We start from the raw sequence: 23,355 nt of genomic DNA, 5'->3' as shown, positions 1-23,355 counted from the left end.
TCCAAAAAACTCTGTTGGGCTTTGCTCTGTCGTTGCAGACAGAAATTGAACAGCACACCTGGGATGGGCGCTTCTCTGAGGTGGGCTCTGTGGAGCAGGTGAGCAGTGGAGGGGGGAAATTTCTGGTGTATGTACCTTTAAAATTATTTTTTATTATATTTATTAGAAATTTGACCAAATTGCTCTCACTTTGATACAGAGGCACAGAAGAGAAAGGGGACCACTGTGCATGATGGCAGTCAAAAGTTTCTGCCTATGTATTTGTCACATAGTAGTATGAATAAGTAGAAATAATTCTGAATGCAATGTCCTTTGCCTTTCTCAATCAGAAATATGAAGCATTAATATAGTTTGAATTAAAAGCTGTGGCGCAGCTGGGATAATTGAAGAACATCGTTGCATCCTCAAGAAACCAACAAAAGTGGAGCAATGCTGTGTCAGGCATCTGATCAGGAGCAAATGGCAACATATTGCCTCTGGGAGGTGAAGATCAAAGGCCTCCCCTATCCTTTGGCCACAATCTCTGCCAAGGGATGATGTTAAGGTGCTTACAAGGGCACTTTCCTACCCAAAACCACAGATACATTTGGAGTGCAAAGGAGGCAGACATCTGGAGACACCAGTGACAAGGATTTCCCCTCATCTTCTCAAAGTGGCCGTGGGGTTCACTGCTTCAAGCAGTGCTGGACCCTTCCTTGCAGCTGCTGAGGATGCTCAATTCAATGCATCATACCTGTAAGCTTCCTTTTCATCTTTCTTAAGCTAAGACATCTTCCATCCATCCACATCACAACTGGCCCAGAAAGGTGAAGTCACTACACTCACTCCTCAGGTCCCCAGGAAACTTATAGACAAATTGACAACTCCACACTACCACCCCAAATCCTCTAGACATGCTGTGAAGAACAACAGGTCTGGGGAAATTAAAATGCTGCTAGAACTTCTTTTTTAAGTGAAGTGCAGCGTCCAGCAAAAAAGGAGGAAGGAGCTTCTTTGAGCAAACCTACTTAACAGTGTCCCGTTCATTTCTTACACATTTTCCATGGGGACCTATGAGCTCAAGGAAACTGCTTCTCGTGCTGCAAACAGCCTTTTGGGAAGAACTAAGGCTTCAACCCCATTTTCACAGCATGTTTCTCTGTCAGTTTCCCCCCTTTGTCAGCTGGGGTAGAAAAATGTCATGGTTTTGCTTGGTATATCAATATGGTGGTGATGGTAGCAACAGACAGGTCTTTCACAAAATTGAGTACCTCCAGTGAATTCCACTCTTTCTTCTTTTGTAACTCATTTTCAGTAGGAAAACTTTTTGTGGGGCAGGGAAAAGAATTTGTTAACAAGACAAACGTGCCTGGAAAAGTGAACCAGAACCTTCTTGGTAAAATCTATGAACTGCAAAACCTGCCTTCATCTTACCCAATATGACATGCTTGCACTTTAAAAAAAATTAATTAGGATTGCAAGCTCCTTTGGCTTGAGATTTTGCTCTGCTCCTTTCCCTACGTATCACACTGGCAGCAGTTTCATTACAAACGGCTGCCTCCGTTATTCCCCCATTCCCCCCAATGTGCTTTATTTATTAGTCATTGGGGACTGAGAGCAATTGTCCTCGCTTTGAAAAACCAACCAACCTGTCTTTTCCAATTGGCTAGGAAGATTTCTTCACCCTCCAGTCCCGGGAGGTTCTTTCATACACATGTGCAGGTCTGCCAGGCTCTCCAGCCATTCAGAGCACACATTACAAAAGCAACTCTTCTTACACAGCTGCATCTTGCAAGGCCACCTCCCCATGGTTGAAGCCACTCACCTTTCTACCCAGCTCTTATAGTTGGGGATGTCCTTGGCGTACAGTAGTTTATTGGAGGGAGAGTCTTTCCCTAGCTTGTGCTCAGAAGTTGAGCAGGAGTCCATGAATGTCTGAGCCACCACTGATAGGCAGGCATCAGTAATACTGTTCTTGTGAATGTCAAACACAAACTGGGGGTTCTTAATCACATTCACCCAAAAGCGCAGAGGTAGACTGCAAAGGAAAAGAAAGGAGGAAAGTCAGGCTGGGGAAACACATTATTTGGTAACTAAAAACAGGACCCTGGCTGGCAATAACCTTTGGCTAGTCAGGATCCCAGAAAACAGGGCAGATATTCTCTCTTAATCGCCATAGATAGTAGTGATTTGGAAATGTGGCTTGCTAGCTCTTCTGGCCCTTTTTGCCACTTGCTCCAGACCCATCCCAACCCAGAATTCATGTTTCTCTTGACTGGGTCTTCAAAATCCATGCTGTACAGCTGAGTGACTCCTATTTCCTTTCCCCTGAAATTCACAGCTGCTGGGGAAGCTCAAGCAATCTCTCTCTGAGAGAGAACCAAGTTTCAGACCCCTGCCGACACACTGAGATTTCTGGGGATACCCCCTCTCGTAATTCCTCACAGCTTCTGAGCCTAGTTCTAGCTAGGAGAGATTCCTACACATAGAAAGGGAGAAGGCTAATCCAAATTCATTCTCCCTGGCATCTCATTTTCTATATGGAATTATTTTTGTGTGTGCATGGAACAGTATTCCATGATCTGGACCCTCAGCTGCAGTCTGATGTGGTATAGCCCAGGCACACAGGTATACCACCTCAGGCACAGGTTCCCATGAATACATTTGACTCAAACACCAAATGTTTGGCTCCACAGTATTCTTATCATGTGAGTGCTAGGCACACATGCACATTTAAATTTCAGGAAATGATCTCAAGAAATGAACTCTGCACATTGAATTATCACCCTGGAATAAGCATGGCCATTAGTATGCAGGGACCTGCCTCCCTGGACTCTGTTGAATTGGAAACCAGGCATCATTGGGATTCTTCCCTCTCTCCCTCCTCTCCCCTCCCAACACACCGACGCTTCCTTTATTACAGAAAGCACAGCGATAAATCAGTTCCAAGCGTTTCCATGCTCTCATATCGCCATTTAAAAATGTTTCTTTTTCAGCCCGGCTAATTACTGACAGTTACTGAACTATACAAAAGCAATTTGGACTTCCATTTAACAAATGCCAGAGATGAGAGTGTATGTTCTTGTCCCCTGAAATGGTTAAGAGGATCTGAGAGATGAAATCGGCAGAAGGGAAGAACGCAGTGGGGAGACATAAAACCTTGTCGCATCTCACCACTCGCTGAGCACCCAAATCCCCCTGTGCTCTAGTATAAATGGATAGGAAGTCGGAATTTGGCTCTCTAGTGCTATGCATGCTGCTGGTGCTAACTTTCCTACCGTATTTTTAACTAATTATGATGGTGAAGTTTGCTCCAATCTTTAGCTATGATGGTTATATAAGCTTACATTCAATTTGCACTGATCCAGGGCAGTGTGCCCAACTCCCTTGCACTGGCTTTGATAGGCCAGCAGAAAGTGATCTAGCAGAAACTGTTTGAATGCATATTGGAGGCTTCACCTACCCTAGGAAAAAGTGGGATTTAAGTACAGTGCTACCTCGGTTTACGTATCCCTCTGGATACGTAATCCTCAGGTTGCGAACACGGTAAACCCGGAAGTGTATACTTGCGGGTTTCACCGTGTGCATGCACATAAGCACTCAATCACGCCGCGTGCGTGCGTAGAAGGGCGCTTCCATTTTACGGACTTTTCAGGATACTGCCAGGCCTCCGGAATGGATCCCGTCCGTAACCGGAGGTGCCACTGTACATTCATTTTCCAATAGCGCAGCATTGTCTACACCAAGGTTGGGAATCCTTTCAATCCCAAAGGCTACATTTCCTTGTTGCCCACTCCCCCAAAGGCCACATGCCAGCAATGGGCAGGGCTGAATTAGGCAGGCCCAGAGTTGCATATAGTATCTGATTCTACACTGAGTGGCAGGAGCTCTCCAGGGTTGCAGACCACCCCACCTGAAGACTCCCTTCTGCATGCACAGCTTGCGTTCTACAACCAAGCTGTGGGCCCTACTTACCAATTACTCTTCCAAGTGTGCCTGACATCGTAGTCATTGATCTGGTGCTTATCAGCTTGTTCATCCAGGAAATCAAACATGTACTTGATGGCGAGAGGCAAGGCACTCCCTCGGTGGGCGGTGCTGAATATGGTCTCAAAGAGGTCGTCAACAAACTTCTGCAAGGTTCCCTGGATGCAGAAAAACGGTGGCAATGGAATGAAGGCATAGTCTGCTTGGGAGGCATAAAGATCCCATTGACATTATAAGAAGAAAAGTTATGCCCTGAAATGACACTGGCATTGCCAGTGAAAGCCACAGAAATGTACAGGCTGTGTTACAGAAGTGATCTCATCTCTTCACAACATCCATAGACAAAGCAGATGAGGTGACACCTGTTCTTGGGCCTACTCTACTAGTAAGACTGAAGCATCAAGGAAGGCTGTTTTGCATAGTAAAACGCAAGGAATCTAAGCACTCTGCCATGTGTGTTTCATCTGCAATTCAGAAGTAGGCTTAGCCATAGCAGACTGTCATAGAGTGCAACCATTTTCCCATGGGGGCGCCAGACGATATCCTCTTAGTATCCATCCATTAGGGGGCACTTGTTTGCAGTGTCAGTCACTTATGAATCTTGAATTTAAAAATCCCCTTCTGATGGTAAGACTTATTTTATAAGCAGAGAAAGGAATCTGGTTATAACCCTGATCTTTTGAGAGTTCCAGGTCACTGTGTGTTAGCCACAAGTTCATTCATGTTCAGTGGAATGCTATACTTGGCTTGCTGAAGGTTTTAAGTTCTTACAAGGATAGCTAAACACATAGCTACTGAAGTATGAAATACATTCAATACATGAAGCTACAGTGGTACCTTGGTTCTCAAACAGCTTAGTTGACAAACAAATTGGCTCCCGAACGCCAAAAACCCGGAAGTAAGTGTTCCAGTTTCCAAAGGTTTCTCGGAAGCTGAATGTCCGACGCCACTTCTGCTTGAGTGCAGGAAGCTCCTGTAGCCAATCAGAAGCTGTGCCTTGGTTTTTTAACGGTTTTGGGAGTCGAACAGACTTACGGAATGGATTAAGTTCAAGAACCAAGGTTCTACTGTATAATACACCTGAACCTCCCAGGACTGTGTTGAAATTGCAGAGTTAAGCAGCAGTGATTAGTGCTGAGCTTAAGTTTTTCACATAAGACTATGATAGAAATCCATGACAAGCTTCATGAAAAGCACACCCATTTTCATCTTTTTTTAGTTTTCTTTGGCTGTTTGAAGCTAGATGGCACATGCTGAGCCAGCTGACAACCCACCTAATCCATCCTAATGATGATTGTCAAGGTGGTCTGTGGCAGACACCACTATTAATTTTTATCTCAGAATGCACTTTACATTGGGGGCATTTTGGGAAAAGAAATGTGGCAGCTGGTGGCTTGCTACAGCATTGAGAACTCTGGCAAATTTTGTTCCCCCCCCCCAAAATATTCCTTCACACTCCTCTGAAAATTGCAGGAATTGGCCTGTTCCCCACCTGCTCTTGGAGGAATGTTTTTGATTCAGGATGAGCAGCAACACACAGCAGCCAACCTCCAGTGAGAAAATAAATAGCTATGGTAGATTATTACAATTTATTATTTGGTCTGGGAATAAAGTAGGAGAGAGGGAGAGAGAGAGATTCGGCTGTGCCATTTGCATGCCAGCTCCTGCAATTAATGTGGCTTTCTCCAGTTCTCAGAACTCGACAATATTATTTTTGTTTGCTTTTGTACAAATCTTATATTATTGACCATTTGATTTACATCAGAAACCAGGGCAGCAATTACACAGTGTGAGTAGCCATTGGACTTTTACAGCTCCCTTGCCTCGGCTTTTGCTGATGCAGAGTGCTGATAAAATGAGGGCGTCTATCAAGCATATGAACAATGAGCACAGGGGAAATCAGTGATTGCAGCAACCGGAGGCTGGGATTCAGTTTTGCTTCGTCAACAGCTAGGATGCAAAACTAGTCTTTGCAGCTGGGTGTTTGGGGTTTTTTCCCTTTTTCCTTTTGGCCAAATGTAACTGGGGCCAGAAATGCTCCATAGGTAGGTGAAGAGTTTAAAAGAATGAAGCCAGGTCCCTCTGCACATATTGAGAGGCAGAAGAACCTGGGCCCATGACTATCACCAGGCCAAGTGGGCTGATTAGGATTACCAGTGGCCCGGAAAAATAAAGAAAGGGGTTTAAAAATCCCATCTAGGGGTTGTCTTTGTATTTAAAGCATGACACTGGGCTGGGCTGGAGGGAGTACCTTGAAGATTGAAACTGGCTTGTCTGTCTGATTGCCTGATCATCTGTCACTCAAGCCAAAACACACTCTTTTCCTATCTTTTTGCTTATTCCTTGCGGTCAGAAGTTGTGTAAGGAATTCAAGGAATGGAGCAGGTGAACAGAGACAGAAATTCTAAGACAACAGCAGCAGTGCTATCACAGAAGCCCAAGAGCTAGTGGTGAAGCCAATGTAGGGAACTTCTGCTCATGTCCTCTGATTTTTGGGTGTGTATAAGTGTGGTTTGGTTTAGTTTTGCTGGCTTGCTGGTTTTACTAGAGCTAGGTATGTATGAGTGGGCTGGGCAAGAAAGGTGCATCACCCTTCTTGCAAAATGTTACATATGCCGTTAGCATGTGCAGGGAGCAGATCACTCTGGGACAGCAAGGCATCTAGAGTAAGCATTGGCTATCACCCATCTCGTGATAATGGGCCCAGAGGCTGATAATGTATGCTTGTGGGGAAGGGATAAGTTTCTCTAAAGAACCTTGGATTTCAATTGCTGCTGCAGTGCTATTATCATTAGAATCTCTTGCGATGCAACTGCAGCAGTGAGAACTCTAAACCCTTAAGTGTTTGGTGTTAAGCAGATGAGAGGTCAGAAAGCATCGCAAATGGAATAATAAGTTGTCTCCATATACTCTCTGCTGATTTATAACAGCAAGACTGAAGAGGGCAGAAACTTGACAGCATGGCAGGATGAAAGACCCACCAGATTCTGTGTGTGACTTGGCAGTCTGAACATCTACTCAAACTTTAGAACACATCTAGGTAGAGCCTTCCTTCCTTCCGATTTACCTTGGTGGCTAGCAGGCGGGTCAAGTAGATTTCTGAGACCATCTTGCTGCCACGGTCACCTTCTCGCTGGTCCATGTGATCGTGATTCTTCACCAGGTGCCACAGCTTGGTGCCGCTCTCCAGGTCAGGAGTGATCATGGGGGTCCGGGAACGAAGGCTGTCAGGGCTGCTGGCTGTCCGGAGCATACTCTCTGTGAGGAAACCACATGCAATGGGAACCGCCTCTCCCTCCTTCGCTGCCTTCCAGCCTCAGCTGTCCTCCCTCCACCTCACTTAGGTTTGCAGCAAGGCCTGTCACACCACCAAGAGTATATGATTCGTGTTGGGCTACCCTTTAGAACCAGGCAACAAAAGTTCATAGGCTGGGTGGTTCTATTAACCAAGAAATCATTGGACTTCTTTCTTTCTTTCTTTTTTTACTGCCAGGGGAACTGCAAGCAGTGAGCGAAAGCTGCTAAAACCTAAGGCCAGCTCATGCTGTTGGCAGGTTCTCTCCAGTCCTAGCCTGCCCAAATACATGTTCTATCAAATGCATGAGACATCATATAAGATACTTCTGAAGGACCCCTGGGATCTCTGAGGAGGAACGGCAGGCTATAAATATGGTTAGACAGACAGACAGACAGGCAGGCAGGCATCTTTTTCTGCTCTGCTAGTTTTAACTGGCTGCTTTTGCATTTTAAAGGGGGAAGATGAAAGGAATCTCTTTCTTCAAACACACTGGGTTGTATCCAATGCTGTGCACAGGAAGTTCTGCTCAAATCAAAACACTTCTTAAACAAATGTTAAAGAGCTGTAGTTCTCCCCCCACCACACCCTTTCCGCAACAAAGTACTAACTTAAGGGTGTGTCACAATAGATACCTTACTTATCCTCATCAACTAACATGGAACTTTATTCTTGCCAGGGACTTTAACTGAGAGACCCTGACGAAAAATACAAGTTTCGCAGAAGTAATTACACAGGATATGACGAGTCAACAGGTAGAGGGATGAGACAGAATCAGAAGAAGGATTTCTGAAGTGGCAATGTTGGTAGGTTTGCTATAAGTAGCACTGAGGTGGGCTTGGGTGATTTTCTCTTCCAAAACTGATGCATGGGACATTGGAAAGGGGTTAAGAAAAAGCCGCTTTGGCTGCAATATTGCATCTTTTCTACTCTGCCTTTGCTTCAGGAAGACTGATTCCTAATCTCCAGACTGTTCCTGAATCCCAGACAGCAAGCAATGACGGCTGTTTTCTCACTTACCATATCTGCTGAGTGATTTGGTGAAGGTGGAGGAGTTGGAAATGTTGTAAGCTGAATTCTGCTTGGGCACCAGGGCCACAGAGGAACCATCTGTCACCTATAGCAAGAATATTAGCAAAACAAAGTTTGAATGGACTTTTCAGATCCACATATCATGCATCTCTCATCCCAACAGCTCCTCACACTAAGACAAGCTGAAATTGCAATTGCCTAGTCAGTGGGTTCCCAAAGGCAGTTCAATACAATGGACCAATGGACCATCATGCCTCAGGGAAAAGACGGAAGCTGAGGTTGTCTGATTACACTTGCAGGTCAACACCCCCATTCTACCCTCTCCTCAGCCTAATTTGCTCTGAGGGAAATTCTAACTTTCTACATTTTTTAACATTTTCTCTTTTTTTATGTTATCTTCCTTGCATTCTAAAACATTTAGCTAGGTATTGTCCTAATAACTGCCCCACTTTGAGGAAATACCCCCACACTTGTACACTACCCCTCAATTCAGGGGTTGGGAACCTGAGGCCTAAAGGTCAAATATGGCCCTCCAGAACTCTGGCTCTCATAATTCTGCCTAGTAGGCCGCACCCCTCACTGACCCTACTGCGCACCCTTCCTTCATGTTTTTGCATGACTGTATGGAGGATAGGGGTGTGTGTGTGTGTGTGTAGAAACTAGCCTGCTGTACAAAGATAAATTTTCATTCATTGCTCCACCCACTTCTGCCTCTGCTCCTCCCCTTGATGCCCTCAAGGTTGTCCAGAAGGGAATGCGGACCTTGGGCTAGAAAGGGTTACCTGCCCCTGCCTTAATCCTTTCTGAGAAGCCATGTTGGGCTAGGTGTGTAGAGGATGGAAACTTGACAGTCCCTTGCCCCAGCAAGGCTGACTGTGAATGCAGAAAGCTGGCAAGTGACCAGGTGGCCTACTATCTGCGGGCAGCTGCAAAGGCAAGCAGTGAGTGGTTCCCACTGGCCCACAACCCATGTCATTTCAAACTGGATCCCTTCTGAAAGGCTGAGCCAACCCCCTTAGATGTCTAAAAGGGTGCCATCAGGGTATATACTAAAAGACCACTCTAGATTGTTTGGCAGTATACTCAGGAACTGTCCTGTTTGTGACTGATCATTAATCTACATTACGCAATATCCGGATTACAGTCAGAGTGTATCATGCATTTCTCTCGTATCAGATGCAGAGGTTGTCTGCAGTGCCCTTCTCTCACACTGTACACATGAAGCATCTAAAGTTGAGTGAACCCTGCACTTAGATGTGCCACACAGTTTCTTGTGCCACACCTCTACGGCTAAAGCCAGCAGACCACCACACCTGGTAATGGGCGAGAGTGTTGAGCCTTTTCCAGTCATTGTCAATCTTTGTCGTGACATCTTCATCTTGCAGAATTATCCGAGCCATCCTGCCCTGCCGCCACTCTGCACCGATGGAAGAGAAGGGCATGGGGTCACTGGGGATCGTGCTCACTTTGGACAGATCACAGAACGAAAGGCATGGAGAGCATGTGAGTGAGGCGTGGCACAAACAGTTTTTAAAAGCCACACCCCACTTTAAACCCTTGGCTGTCTTGTGCGCTGCCAGTAGCCATGCTGATGAGGCTGGCCAAACATTTGGATGGAGAATAACTGACTCGTTTTCTCCTGTCTGTACTCCATTTGCAAAAATGGGATATCACTGTTCTTGAGCAGCACCATCCTACTGCTTGACCCCGTTCAGTGAATCTCCAAGCAACAGAAATATCTGCAGCTCACCCGTCTTCCTTTTATTTTCCCTTACAGAGAATCTCAAATTTTCAATGCTGACTGAGCACTACTGTCTCAGCCAATGAAAACACTGGCTTCCAAACTTTGGGTCCAACAATCTATTCAGGTGATTCACAACAAGCGTCAATGAGAAAATGTATAGCTCTTCTTAAATTTCAGGATGTTATGTGTGGAATCTTTACAAATGCAGAATTTAGAAGACTAAAGTACAGAATGCAGCGCTGAGACTTGCTCCTTCTTACATTCCATGGTGCAGCATCTGATGTTGTGCTAGGACCAGCAAGTACACATTAAGAACATTTTCCCCAGCAGGAGATTGAATGATGACCTCGCTTGCAAATTGAAGGGCATCTAAGTTTCAAACTACATTGGACAATGGCAAAGGCCTGATTTCTAAGCTAAAATGTATGCAAGCAGGTCTAGGATGCTAAGTCACCTGCCAACCACTTACCTTCATGCAGCCTTTCCTGCAAGGCAGTTGATGGACTCTCTTTCTATATCAGAGCCCAACTTTGGGAAAAGTGGCAGCTAGGAAAAGGCTGTGGGGAGGAAAGTGGTTGGCAGCAGATGACACCTTAAAGACTAATAGATTTTATTTTGGTAGAATACACTTTCATGGACTAGAGACCTTTGTATATGACAAAATCAATGCAAGCTGATGCTCCAAATAAGTATGTTACTCTTTAAAGTTCCACTAGACTGTTGCTTTTGCTGCAAGAAGCTAACATAGCTACCTCTGCAAGTACAAATGCAATATGAACTGGTTGTGTAAATCCACCCTTTAGTATACACTGACTGCAAAGCAAACATCTGTAACTCTGCAACTTACCCAGGTCCATGTCCCCTGCCTTAGGTCTCTGTGAGTAAGGGACTCCTTTATACACAGCATCCAAAAGCTTCTCCTTCACTTGTGTGATGGTGTCACAGTTTAGAACCTTGACTGGGATCTCGGGAGCATTTTCATTCTCAGGGTTCACACAGTTCAGCGTCTATATGAGAGAAAAAGGTAAATATATTTGCATGATGGGATTTGCCACATTGCACTATGGTTGCATATCGGGGGAATGCAGAGGGAAATGGGCAAGAGAAGGAGAAGTCATCAAACTGCCTTGGAAGCTTTACCCCCTTTTCCAGTCATTAGGTTGGAAATTTTGGGGAATGCAAAATTTTGCAGTGGAATTTCTTACCCCCCAATAACATTGACCCTGCTGATCAGATTCCAGAAAACCAGGCTCCCACTTGCACTAACCAGCATTTTGTAGTCAATTTGTTGACGGATGAGCTTGTCTTCACTTAAGGAGTAGCGAGCCTCTCCAGTGATAGCATCAATGGGTCCCTTCTCCATCTGCTGTTTGATGGCACAGTAAAGCATGAACAGAGGTTCACCTGCACACTCCTAAAGAGAAGGAGGACAGGGCATTAGATAGAACATCCCTTGAAATACCTAAAATAAGCAGCTGTTTCCAAATCAAACTTGCATTGGAGGCTGATTTTATTAAACACTACTTCCATGTAGTAGTAGTAGTAGTAGTAGTAATAATAATAATAATAATAATAATAATAATAATAATAATTTGCTGGACCCTGGAGAACATGCTTTAAATGTATACACAGAAATGACCAGTGTTGTAGTAAGATCGAAGTTTGCCTAATGATTACGGTATGTTGTTTAATACCTTTGGATCTTGCTCCATTTGCTTTCGTATCGTATCTCCTTTGACCACTATCTTGCCAAAAAAAGCCATTCTTTGGAAAATCTTATCAGAAAAATCCTACTCTTTGCAAAATACAAGTCAATTGTTTCAGTTGGCTTTTCACACAAACAAAATAATGGACAAGATGTTTTCTGAATATATGCCAGCTATTAATGCTGAAGTACATGATGGTTTGAGAAACAAAACAGTGAAAAAGCATGTGCGAACTTTAGAAATTCAAGAACTTCACCGAAGATCACTGATCTACAGGGATTATAACCCTACTTTCCCCCCAAAGGGTAGGCTCAATTGGGCAGCACAAAATATCCAATACATGGGGATGGACAAGGCATGAGCAAAGACTTCATAAGATAAAGTAGACCATAAAGGGCTATCTCAAGTGGTTGTTCAGTAGGTATCTGGGTTGACTGATGTGGTTTTCTACAAGTTTTTCTGCAAATTAATTCTCCATGTTCATTCTTACCCATTATTGGATCAAGTCAATGAGCCATATAACCTAGAATCAATCTCCGACAATAGCCAGGACCTGGTTCTTCAGAAAAGGATATATGACAATTGCAAAACAATCCATTAACTATTGTTCATTCAAAGCTTCCAGCACTATGAAGTAAGAGATAAGCTGGACATAAATCTGCCTTCCTCTACATTGATGGGGAAACTGGCCCTCCAAATGTTGTCGGACTCCACCTCCCATCAGTCCCAGCCAGCATGGTCAATAGTCAGGAATGGATTTGTATATCCTCTATGAATTTGTCTCATCAGTACAAAAAAATCCAGATTCTACAACTCTCCATAGCCATGTGCCTCATAAGTCAATCCTTAGATACGTGAAATAAATGCTTCCTGTTGTTTCTTCTTCACTTACTAAATGGTCACACGATTTCATTCTAACAATAAAAGAAATGGAAGTCTGTGATTGTTGTGCAATTAAAAGTTAAGGGCAACACAGTAAACAAAAGGAGCCAGTAGACTCCCAGCTGAAAAAGTGTCAACCTCAGCAGTCAGGTGTGTATGATTAAAATGGACTGGAAGTGAGGTGCTGAAGCAGGGGAGAAGAGATGGAAATTAATAGGATGAGTGTGAAAGACATTTGAGAAGGTGAGGGGGGAACTAGAGAGACATCACTCTGAAAACTATTATCAGTGGATTGAGACATTGACTTCAACAGTGTTTGGATCAGATGTATAGTAATGCTACATAGCTGGTCCCCAGGAGTGTTTCAGTATTTTCTTGTGCAATCTTTTATGCCAACTAGGGTGAAGATGAAAACAGGAGGGGTAGAGACAAAAATCCCAAGTGACCTCAGTCCTGCCACCTCTTTCCCAGCTGGCCACCATCAAAACAAATTCTACTTTGGTGCAAAGTGCATCTCCTCTCTCTGCCACCATATGCTGTTAGCATCTCGTTAGCATCTGCAGTAATTAAAGAGACAGCTGCTAACGAGCAAGAACAGGCATACATCATCCCTAGACCTACCGACAACACGCCTGTCTTTGAAATTATGTTTCATTTGCAAACTTGGCTTCATTAAGTCTGCTTGGGAAAGAAAGAGAGAGAGAGAGAACCAATGTGGGTGCTATGCTGTTTATTAATAACTGTCTTGTCTCCTCATAATGCACAAGCCAAATGATGGCCGTACATTAACAGGCTTGCATGGCAATTACACTCCAGCATGGCAAGACTCTCCCATTTTTGCCTGCCCTCCTCCCTTTTCAGGTGAGGCCAGAAATTCAAGCCTCTTCCAAGGAGGGCTTTTATTACTTATAAAAGCTAACTGCAAACCATTCAGGCACAAAAAAGCAACACAGATGGAGAATAAATTGAAGATGGCTCCTTGGTCGTATCTTGTTTGTCTGTTGTGATCTCTCATCACACAGTTTTCTCCCACTTGCAGTCAGCTGAGGAGCCATGCATTGCTTGAGAGCGAGGTGCCTGACCTGTTATCAGGGCTGTTTAAAGGCACTCTTGAGAGCTGTGGATTGCTTTTTACCTTTTGATCACCTCTGAAGACTAACCCTGTTTTAATGTTCTCAGTCCTCAGAGGTTCTGGATACTGGGTCTTATACAATGGACAACAGACAGAGAGGGCTTCATGTTCTTTAAAACTTGGGGTAAGTATTAACTAGTTAATTACGTTTGTTAACTGCTCTTGAACTGTGTGACTCCCAGCTACAAAAGTGCAGTTGGGCAGGTTGCCATAATCATGCAATAGTAGAAGAACTTTCCATAAGAATTAGCGGGTTCAATATCTGTTTGCAAAGGGAAGTGGGAGGATTTGGCATGGATCTGCTAGAGAGCAGATTGTGGTTTCAAGCTAACAGTGATACACCCATTTAAAACAGGCCACTGAATCTGCTCTAGCAAAGCCAACAGCGAGCTCAGTAGATCAACTTTATGCCAAATGATGTGTTAGCCAGCTCTTTCTTATTTACGGGAAGGCTATCACACATACTGACTCCAGGATAACCTGCTTTGGCTCTTTGCCACTTTTATTAAGACTCCAAACACAAAAGATGAAATTACTTTTGCCTTCTCTTAAGGGAGGTGCATGGGCAAATAGGGTTCACAAAGCATTTGGCTGGGTCCCTCATTGCACCAGGCCCATGCCAGGCTTGCTGAGAGATCTGTAGGTGCAGTACGTGCTGGAGGCATGAATGGTACCTGCCAGGGCCATAGAAGACCTTGAGCCCCAACTCCCCCTTGTATGCTGATATCACTGGCAGGCACCAAGTTCTGATACGATGGGTTGGCTACATGGAAAAGGCAAGTGAAATCCGGATGGATGCCACTGTAGTGAGTGTCTATTGGGGTAGAGGATAATTACATTCAGTCCACATTTTTAAACAAACCAACCTAATTTGCACCTCCTGGACTAATATACAGATTAGAATGCAATTATTATTCAGATGTTGCACATCTCTGTATTTTATGGCTCAAAATATGCACCAAAATGTGTAAAAAAGTATTAATGGCATATTTTAACATAAAACATGTTTAGAAATGCATACTTTGAGAAAAAATACATATTTAAATAAGCTTTTTGTGATAAAATATGTATTTCAATAATGTGTAAATATTAATTTTCATAGAGATTCTTTTAAAAACCACAGATTAATGTGGAAATAGGATGGAACAGACTTATAAACACATGCAAAGTTGAAGCAGACTGGAAATAAGATGGTTCTGTCAATCCTTGGTCTTCAGCACTCTGAATACTGTCTAAAACTGGCCAAAATCCCAAATCTCTCCCCCACCACACACATTTTGCAAACCCCCATAATTTGGTGACTTTCTGTCTGGACTACTGTAATGTGCTGTATGAGGACCTGCCCTTGAAGAAAGTCCAGAGGCTCTAGTCAGTACAGAATGAGGCTGCTAGGTTGTTAACTGGGGCAGTCAAATGAGACCATGTGTCGCTAGTTCTGAAAGCACTGCACTGGGTGCCTATGAGCTACTGGCACAATTGAAGGTGTTAGTGCCAGCATATGAAACCCTAAATGACCCAAGGACCCAAAAGAGCACCTTCCCCATTATCAGCTATCTCAGCCCCTATGAGAGTAAGGCCTTGTTGGCTGTGACTGCGGGAAGGGGGCTGTGACCTATAACAGGGCCTTTTCAGTAGTGGCTCTGTTCGTGGAATGCCACGGTTAGGTGTGATTGTCTCTATCACTATTGACTTTCAGGAGGAGTTTGAAAACACTGCTGTTTACCCAGGCATTCGAGAGCTGAAGGACAGTGCTCCTGGCAACTGCGAAATCACTGGATGAGAGAATGTTTTTAACTGTAGCAGTTTTCAAAATGCTTTAAAAATGTATTGTTGTGGATGTGGCTTGCTGCCATGGGCTCCTTTAGGAGGAAGGATGGGATATTAATAAATAAGTATAAAATAGTAACCAAGTCCATAAGACCAGGCAAAGGTAACTTGGCATCTTTAGGCAAGGACTTATGTTAACACCACATGCTCCCCAACAGCTTTGGAGCAGGGATTATGTGCTGATCTGCAAAGATGAAAAGCACTTTAGCAGCTGACAGCGAGACACCAGCCAGCACCTACCACATAGCTCTAACAACCTCTTTGTGCAAGGAGACAATGCTTTTCCTGGGCTCATCATAAGTCTGCGCTCAATCTTTTAAAAATGACATAGACCAAAACACACTTTTATGCGACAGGACAGTGACTGCACAGTCAGTATGGGATGAGCTTTTAGAATTCACGGCTCTGAGCCCAGTTCCTGGAAGGAATGGATCTGAGGCAAAACCAAACATTTGAGCATAAAATACAAAACAAAACATGAAGAAAGCCACCGATAACTTGCTGAGATGGCTCCCCCCAAACCCTGGAAGTATGGCAATTCCAGCACATAGCCCAGCCTTCCTCAATTTAGCCTGGTGCCTTCCAGATGTTTTGGAGTGAATTCCCATCAGCCCCTGCCAGTTTATATAATCCAAAACATCAAGAGGGTACCACAATGCGGAAAGCTAACATAGGATTCTATCCAATGTAAAACCTACTCAGAGTAGGCACATTAAAAGTACTGGTCGTTAGTAACATAGAGTAGACCTTCATTTCCTTTCAACTATTTGTATACTGCTTAATCACAATCATCACTAAGCAGCGTACAAGAAGCCCAATACAGAAAGCTTCAAGGCCAACTAGGGATTTCAACCCTGGTTCTCCCAGTCCAGCACTGTAACCACTACCCTGAACTCTTACTGAAAACACCGCAATCTCTGGTAGAGATGTTTCCAGGTCCTCTGACCCAATATCCTTTTAACTGGAGATTCCAGAGCTTGAACCCAGGGCCTTCTGCATGCTCTACCACTTATCAGTTGGCCCTCTCTGACACAAATGCAGGGCTGAGATCTCACGAATAAACTGAAGGATCTAGAGGCCTGCTCTGCTCTTGACATATTGTCTGCAAATGTTTCCATTACCTTTGTTCCACTGACAACTCAGCACTGTTTCCAGGAGTTCTCCTATCTACAGCTTTCTCTGGCCAATATTAAGCAGGCACAGTGGCTGTAGACCCCAGCTCCTGCGAAAAGCAGAAGGGCCAAAAGACCAAATGCTCTTGAGAAGAGCACCTCCTTTAACCTTCAACAGATTAAGAGAAGCTGCAGGATGCAGAATAAAGTGTAAACATTGGCATTTGCATATGAGTGCCTGCGTATGTGGAGAGAAAGCCTGAAGCAGCATGAGCCAAACTATCTAACGCTCACAGTGTCTTATTGATGAGATTTAGCTCATCAGGCACCTAATATTGTGCATTTTTCAATGCTCCTCTTTATCTGCTTCGCTCTCCCATTCCCTGGGATGGCTCATTAGGAGGCTGATGAATGGCGCTCGAGGCCTCAACAAAAGCACCACTGCCCGGGCCTGCCGATTCCACGATGCCTGCCTGTCCCTACCTCTGCCACAAACGACACCTGGGCAGCCAGGGCGAAGGAAGCGGGGAGAGGACAGAGAGAGAAGGGAGAAGAAGAGCAGCACATTGATCTCGGCCTTCAGTGGTGCTGAATCAATATATCATTTCCCTCACAGATGATTGGCAGGGTTTCTTTTCATTCCTTTAAGGGCCTTGTGCTGTTGCTGTGTAGCTGTCACAAGAGGCTAGCTAATGCTACATCCTTGTATGCTACACCTATTGTGAGTGCTCATCTCATGAAGGGCTCAGGCTAGAGATAAGCGCTGAGCTATGGGAGAGCAGAGCTCGGCTCTACATAGCAGCAAGAGTTGCATCCTGATTGTGAGCCCCGCTGCCCATACTGGAAGGTGCTGCTTTGAGTAGAGCCCTCTCCTGTAGAGCTACTTCTGCAATGGAGAGGGAGAGCTTCTGGTCTCACTAGGTCTTCAACAGAGTTCTCTGAGTCGAAGGATGGCAGTGCCACATCCTCTGACTGATGGGACACTGGTCCCCGCAAGCTTGCTGGGTAGCAGCACTTCTGAACTGGCCACATATGCTCTCCCTCTTTTGATTTGGAGTCCTTAGCTCCACCACCTCCTTCTGGTCCCTGACACACCCATGGGAATAATTTGTGCCTATCTGAGGACATATGGGCCAACCAGCAAGTGTACAAACATAAGCAAAATCTGGGGAGCATCCTTAATGCTGCAAATCAGAGGTGCTCCTACAAACTCTTCCCTACAGGAAAGGCAGTAAATATAAGATACCACCATTCTTTCTTTCCTTTGTTCTGGTCATCAACATCTCATTTTGACCCAAGGACACAAACTCATGCCCCAGCTGCAGAGGCATTCCCTTGTCAGGTCCTTCTCCAAAGACATGTTTTTGCAAAAATTCACCAAAGGCTACACACACAAAAATGCAAGTACGTTCACTTGCTGGATTTGCATGTGTTTTTGCTACAGTGTGGGGTGGGACCATATATTTCCCTGCTGGCAAAGTGCTTGTGGGGAAGCCTGTTTCAAGTATCTTGACTACTACTTCTCATTTCACAACCACCTGCAATCCTCATCCCTTTAAAGCTACTCAGAGAAATGATATTCTAGACATCAGTTGATGGGAGCTGTCTCTTCCTGCTGGTTACATACATTGCTCTTTTGTACTGAGGAGACTGGAACATGGAGCAGGGTAAAGGTAGGTGCACTTTGCTCAAATGACAATGGCTCGTATGAGATGTAATGGTTGAAGAGCTCTAAGGACCAAGTCTGAACACGATGAACTAAACTACAAATTTACATCATAGTCAGCAATAGCATGTCTATAGGGAATGCACCCTTCTATTGTCTAGGGAAATTCTCATTCTCATTCTCCTTCATATACTCTCAAACTAAAACTTGCCATATGGTCAGTTTTTGACCAGTCTGTTTTTATCTTTTGTGTGTGTGTGTTTTAAATAAAGCCTGGCTTACTGCCACTCCAAACAAAATAAAAACCAGCAAGAAGGTTTCCTTCTCACATATTGTCAGAGCTATCTTTTTTTGTAATAAGTTTTTACTGAAGAATTTTGAACTGTATAATACAAGCAACGGAACACACAAGCACAAAACAACAAAGCAAGCAAGCAGCAAAGGAGATTAAAAAGAACAAAATAATGGGTCACAGTTTCTTATATATCTTGAGTAAAGGTGGAAAGGGAAAGAAGAAAAGGCTAGGTGGAAGGTGAGGCAATGGCCTGGGGTCACTGTTATATCGAGTCTTCCCAGAAGACCATCTGGGTAGCAGATGGGAGGAATTCCTCCACTGAATAGTTTATAAATGAGAGGGAGGGAAATTGGGTGACAGCAAAAGCATCAGGCTTTGCCTGGTCCATACTCAAGACAATTCGCGCGAATAAACTTTTCTGATAAATCTATTTGCCACATGCACTGGCACCATGATTCAAGCATAAAATCAGGCCTTTTCCATCCCCCCAATAGCCATGCAAGCAGCTGTCAGGAGGAAAGTCAAAATGTCTCTATGGAGCAGCCTTGGGCTGGTATATGGGCAGCAAGAGCAAGTACAGGAGATTTAGGGACATTTTGCTTAGTTATTAAGGATAGCTGATTAAATATTTTGTCCCCAAATCAATTGGGGAAAAGCCACCACATGTGTACTCTGATCTGTGCTGTGAAAGAACGCTGCCCTGAGACTGTAGAGCCCATTTCTCTGAATGCAGAAAATCTGGGGGCAGCGGGGATCAATGTTCAAATGTATCCAAGGACCATGCTTTCCAGAAGCTTAAGCACATAAAACAACATTGGCTGTGTGTGTGTGTGTGTGTATTATCATTAGAACTCGGTATATGTTGGCTCACTAATGACCTGTAAAGGCAACGGTTTTGGTAGGCTCGATTGCTTTGTACCTTTCAGAGATGTGGGAAGAGGAAAGGAGAATGCTGCATGGAAATGAACTTCAGCAACTGATGTGATCCTGCTCCTCTTCCTCAAAGCAGCTCTAAGAGCTTGGTAACTAACCTGCAGGACAGATTTATATACTTGTGCTTGCATGCACAAGGAATGGAGGAATGGAAAGAGCCAGTCCATTGGATTTGGGTGGTGACAAATGGCACTGCCAAATTCCAGCAGCATGAAGTCAACCCTTCCTTTATCCAGCTTGGAATGCAATTTATCTATTCCAGGAGCTTAGTGCACAGAGATATTTTTGAAGGAGAGAGTTTTTTGGGGGTTCTTTAAAGCACCACATGGGCTCCTGGTGTCTCCTACACACAGCTTGAGGTGTATTTCCAGACCAGACCACACAGCACCACGTTCTCAAAAACTTGTGCACCTTTGCTTGAAACACTACATCGAGCCTTCTCTTGGTTATGGCTATATAGGAACTCTACATTTAAGGCTAAGGCTACATCTGCACCATACATTTAAAGCACTACGATACCACTTTAACAGTCATGGCTTCCCCCAAAGAATCCTGGGTAGTGCCGTTTATTAAAGATACTGAGAACTGAGAACTGAGACCCCCTGTTCCCCTCGCAGAGCTACAATTCCCAGAGATCCCTGTCTGAATGTTAAGTTCTGTGAAGGGAACAGGGGTCTCCTAAAAACTCTAGAATATAAATTCAAGAATTATTATCTTTATTGTACTGTCACAGACCCAGTAAAGATACTAATATATGAGGTTGCCTGAGTCAAGTCATTGGTCCATCTATCTCAGAACTGTCTGACCAGCAGCTCCTCTGGGTTTCAGGCAGGGCGTCTTCTCAGTCATACCTGGAGATGCTGCGAATTGAACACGGGACCTTTCTCATGCAAAGCATGATCCACAACCCTTCCTTAAAGAGTGGGCTATTGCAGAACTTTGAGGCTTCTGCAGAAGAGCTGCAAAAATAAAATAAAAAAGCTTCTGGCTACAGAATCCCTTGGTGTGTAGAGTTGGAAAGGAGCCAAACCCCATCCCAAGCTTCAGGCAGCCTCTACAACTGAGCGTCTGTGGCAGAGGCAGCAGTATATTAGGAATGGGTTCCTTCCATTTCTAGCCTTTCTCCCAACAAACTCATGTATTCCATGACTTCACCACCTGAGCTCTCCTAAATTATTCCCTCACCTGGCTCCTGCCAAATCCCAAAGTCATGCAAGAGCTGTAGCTAGAATTAAGTAAACATTGTAGCCCATAGGACCAACTTAACGCAATGCCGATTAGACAGTACACCGAAACAAGGATATACAGAGCTGGGTTCTAAGAAAAAATGTTTAAACAGCAACAAAGCACTGTTCTCCTCACATCCTTGCAAAGTGATATATGCTCTACAGTAGCGATATACGTTTATAGATATGGGACGTCCCTAGACAGAGGCAAAGAGCGAAGTGCATGTAAGCGATAACATAAATCACCTCTCAGTGGCCGATCACTTGCAGTCTCTGCATAACTCTCAACTAGCTTGGAAACAATTCAAGCTTTCTTTATCTTAATGAGGGATGGTATCCCACGAAAAACAGCTCTGCGCCACAATGACTTGCTGAGTGAAAGTCTGGCAAGATCCCAGTGAAGCATCACTTTTGACTGACAAACAGGTCTATGTAACAGTCATTAACCTGGGTTTCCTTCTGGAGTGCGGGTAAACTACAGCTCCCCTGACACATGGGCCACAGCAGTGCCAGGCAATGGCAGCCGTAATTCATCCATGGTGCAGCAGCTCGTAGCTCGGGGCTAGGCAGGGCCTGCAGGTTTTACCTCCACAGAATGTACCTGAATCTGTTTGTGCCTACTGATTTTTTCCAGCAGACAAGACCAAAGGAAGAAATGTGCTACATACTAATGAGCTGTAATGGGCAGGGAGGGAACCTTGCACCAACTTAATGCAGCTGCAGCCATGCCACCTCCACTGAGATCCTGGGAAATACTGTAATTCAGTGCCACAACAATTCTGGTTGAACAATGACAATTGCCGTTTTTTTTTCCCCCTTCCATATAGGGAATTCAATTGTTTACGCTGTTCCATCATCCTTCAGCCCTTCAGCCCTCCTTCTATCAGCACCTCCCTAAAACCATTAACCCACCTCTGCACCAAACTGGTTTATCATGAAGGGGGGAAAGGGTTGGGGATATCAGGAAAGTGAGTGGAACAGTGCATCAGAGTGACTTCTAAACGCATCCAAGTTCTCTAAATGTTATCTAGAAGTTCACATGGTGATAGCAAAGAATAGGAAGACAATTGTTAGCTTAGTTTTGCTGAAAATTGGGGTATACCAAATGTGGAACCAGCCCCCCCAAACCTTGGTGTTCCCGATTCCCAAGGCACAAGCAATGGTTCTTACAAATCAAGCACCCAAATCTTTTCCCCAGCCTCATTCTACATGGTTAACAAGATGCTCCACTCTTACCTTTAAGAACTTGTACAGAAGGAACGTGAACCAATTTGTCAGCATTTTTTCAGCCACCGACTCAGTCCTGTAGGGGAGGTAGGGAGTAAGTGTGAGAACAGGAAAAATCAGAGGCCTCTGATCTTTTCTCAAAGTCTCAGATCCTTTTGCTTTTTCTCTTAAAGGCTTTAAAGGTCAAACCATGAAAGGCAGGAACCTCAAAGCAAAGAGGAAGGTAGCCAGAACACGGGGGTTGCCATGACAAAATCTAAAGATAGTCCTGGCAACAGCCAATCCCACTTTGCCCCCACAGAGCTCATTAGAGTAAAACCTGGACTCCTGCTGGCCACAGCAATAAAAATACAGCTAAAGAAAAAGAGTTGACCCAACCTCCATCAGCAAATCTCCAGAGACTGCTCCCCAGAATCATCTTCTGGCCCTTGCTCCGCGTTTCTAAAGAGTTCAAGGATCTGTATTTTCACTGAGTTTAATGGAATTCACAAAGCTTCCCAGTTAACATTTTGTAGGAGAGCAATAGCTGGGAAAGGCAAGAAAACTCTAAACTATTTTGAAATACTTTTGTATATCAGTGAATAATCTCAGCTGGAAAGTACTCTGCAACAGCCATACATTAATTGAACATAGAATCACAGAACTGTAGAGTTGGAAGGGATCCCAAAGGTGATCTACTCCAACCCCCTGCAATGCAAGAATCTCAGCTAAAGCATCCATGACAGAGCTCACATTGACCAACTCCAAAACCAGGTGGTAGACATTGCCTCCCCTTAAAAAGGAAAAAAGGAACATATAGTATTTCCAAAATTGGGGGGGTGGGGAGCAACTGGCCCAGCTTATTCCCCACAAAGGAAGACAGCCTCCAGAAGCTTAAGTGATGCTTCAGACAATGCTGCCAAGCATCATTGCAATCTCTGGTCTGGTCTAGTAGTGAGCTGAGTTGCCTCTTGTCATTGATTATACCCCACTTGAAATATTAAGATGGGTTTTGTTTGTTTTCTTGCAATAGGTTGTGGAGGGGAGGTCTACAACCAATTTCAGCTTAGACTCACATGAATGAGTCTGGAATATGTTGCAATTTTTTTCAAACAGGGTTTTTGTTTTATTTTTTACATCTCTAAGCTGCAGTTCAAATGCCTGTCCCATCCACAGCAGTCATGGGTTTCTATTACAGCAACAATGGGGAGAGCCATTTATATAAATTCCACTGCATGTGAGAGAGTGTGATCAATGAAAAGCTTCTTCCTCCTCCTTAGTATTGTGAGAAAGGTGGGATAAAAAGAGCCCAAAATTTATCTGCATCTGAGAG

General features: G+C 44.2%; 1 protein-coding gene across 4 annotated transcripts in view; it reads right to left on the bottom strand.

Moving 5' to 3' along the window:
* Positions 1 to 23,355, bottom strand: part of PLXNA1 (plexin A1) — a 293,792-nt gene that overhangs the window by 10,160 nt on the left and 260,277 nt on the right. For 2 of the 4 annotated variants that reach the window (XM_028719204.2, XM_028719205.2), the window contains exons 23-30: positions 22,053 to 22,119; positions 11,305 to 11,451; positions 10,885 to 11,044; positions 9,607 to 9,758; positions 8,282 to 8,378; positions 7,034 to 7,224; positions 3,955 to 4,124; positions 1,805 to 2,017 (exon numbers count right to left, since the gene is read on the bottom strand). In XM_028719204.2, the coding sequence (XP_028575037.2) occupies positions 1,805 to 2,017; positions 3,955 to 4,124; positions 7,034 to 7,224; positions 8,282 to 8,378; positions 9,607 to 9,758; positions 10,885 to 11,044; positions 11,305 to 11,451; positions 22,053 to 22,119 (1,197 nt within the window). The remainder of the gene's footprint in view (positions 1 to 1,804; positions 2,018 to 3,954; positions 4,125 to 7,033; positions 7,225 to 8,281; positions 8,379 to 9,606; positions 9,759 to 10,884; positions 11,045 to 11,304; positions 11,452 to 22,052; positions 22,120 to 23,355) is intronic. The other 2 variants (XM_028719206.2, XM_028719207.2) reach the window with 2 other exon arrangements.

This window comes from Podarcis muralis, chromosome 2 (genome assembly GCF_964188315.1).
Source record: "Podarcis muralis chromosome 2, rPodMur119.hap1.1, whole genome shotgun sequence".
Classification (NCBI taxonomy): Eukaryota; Metazoa; Chordata; class Lepidosauria; order Squamata; family Lacertidae; genus Podarcis; species Podarcis muralis.
This window is presented reverse-complemented; position numbering and strand designations above follow the sequence as displayed.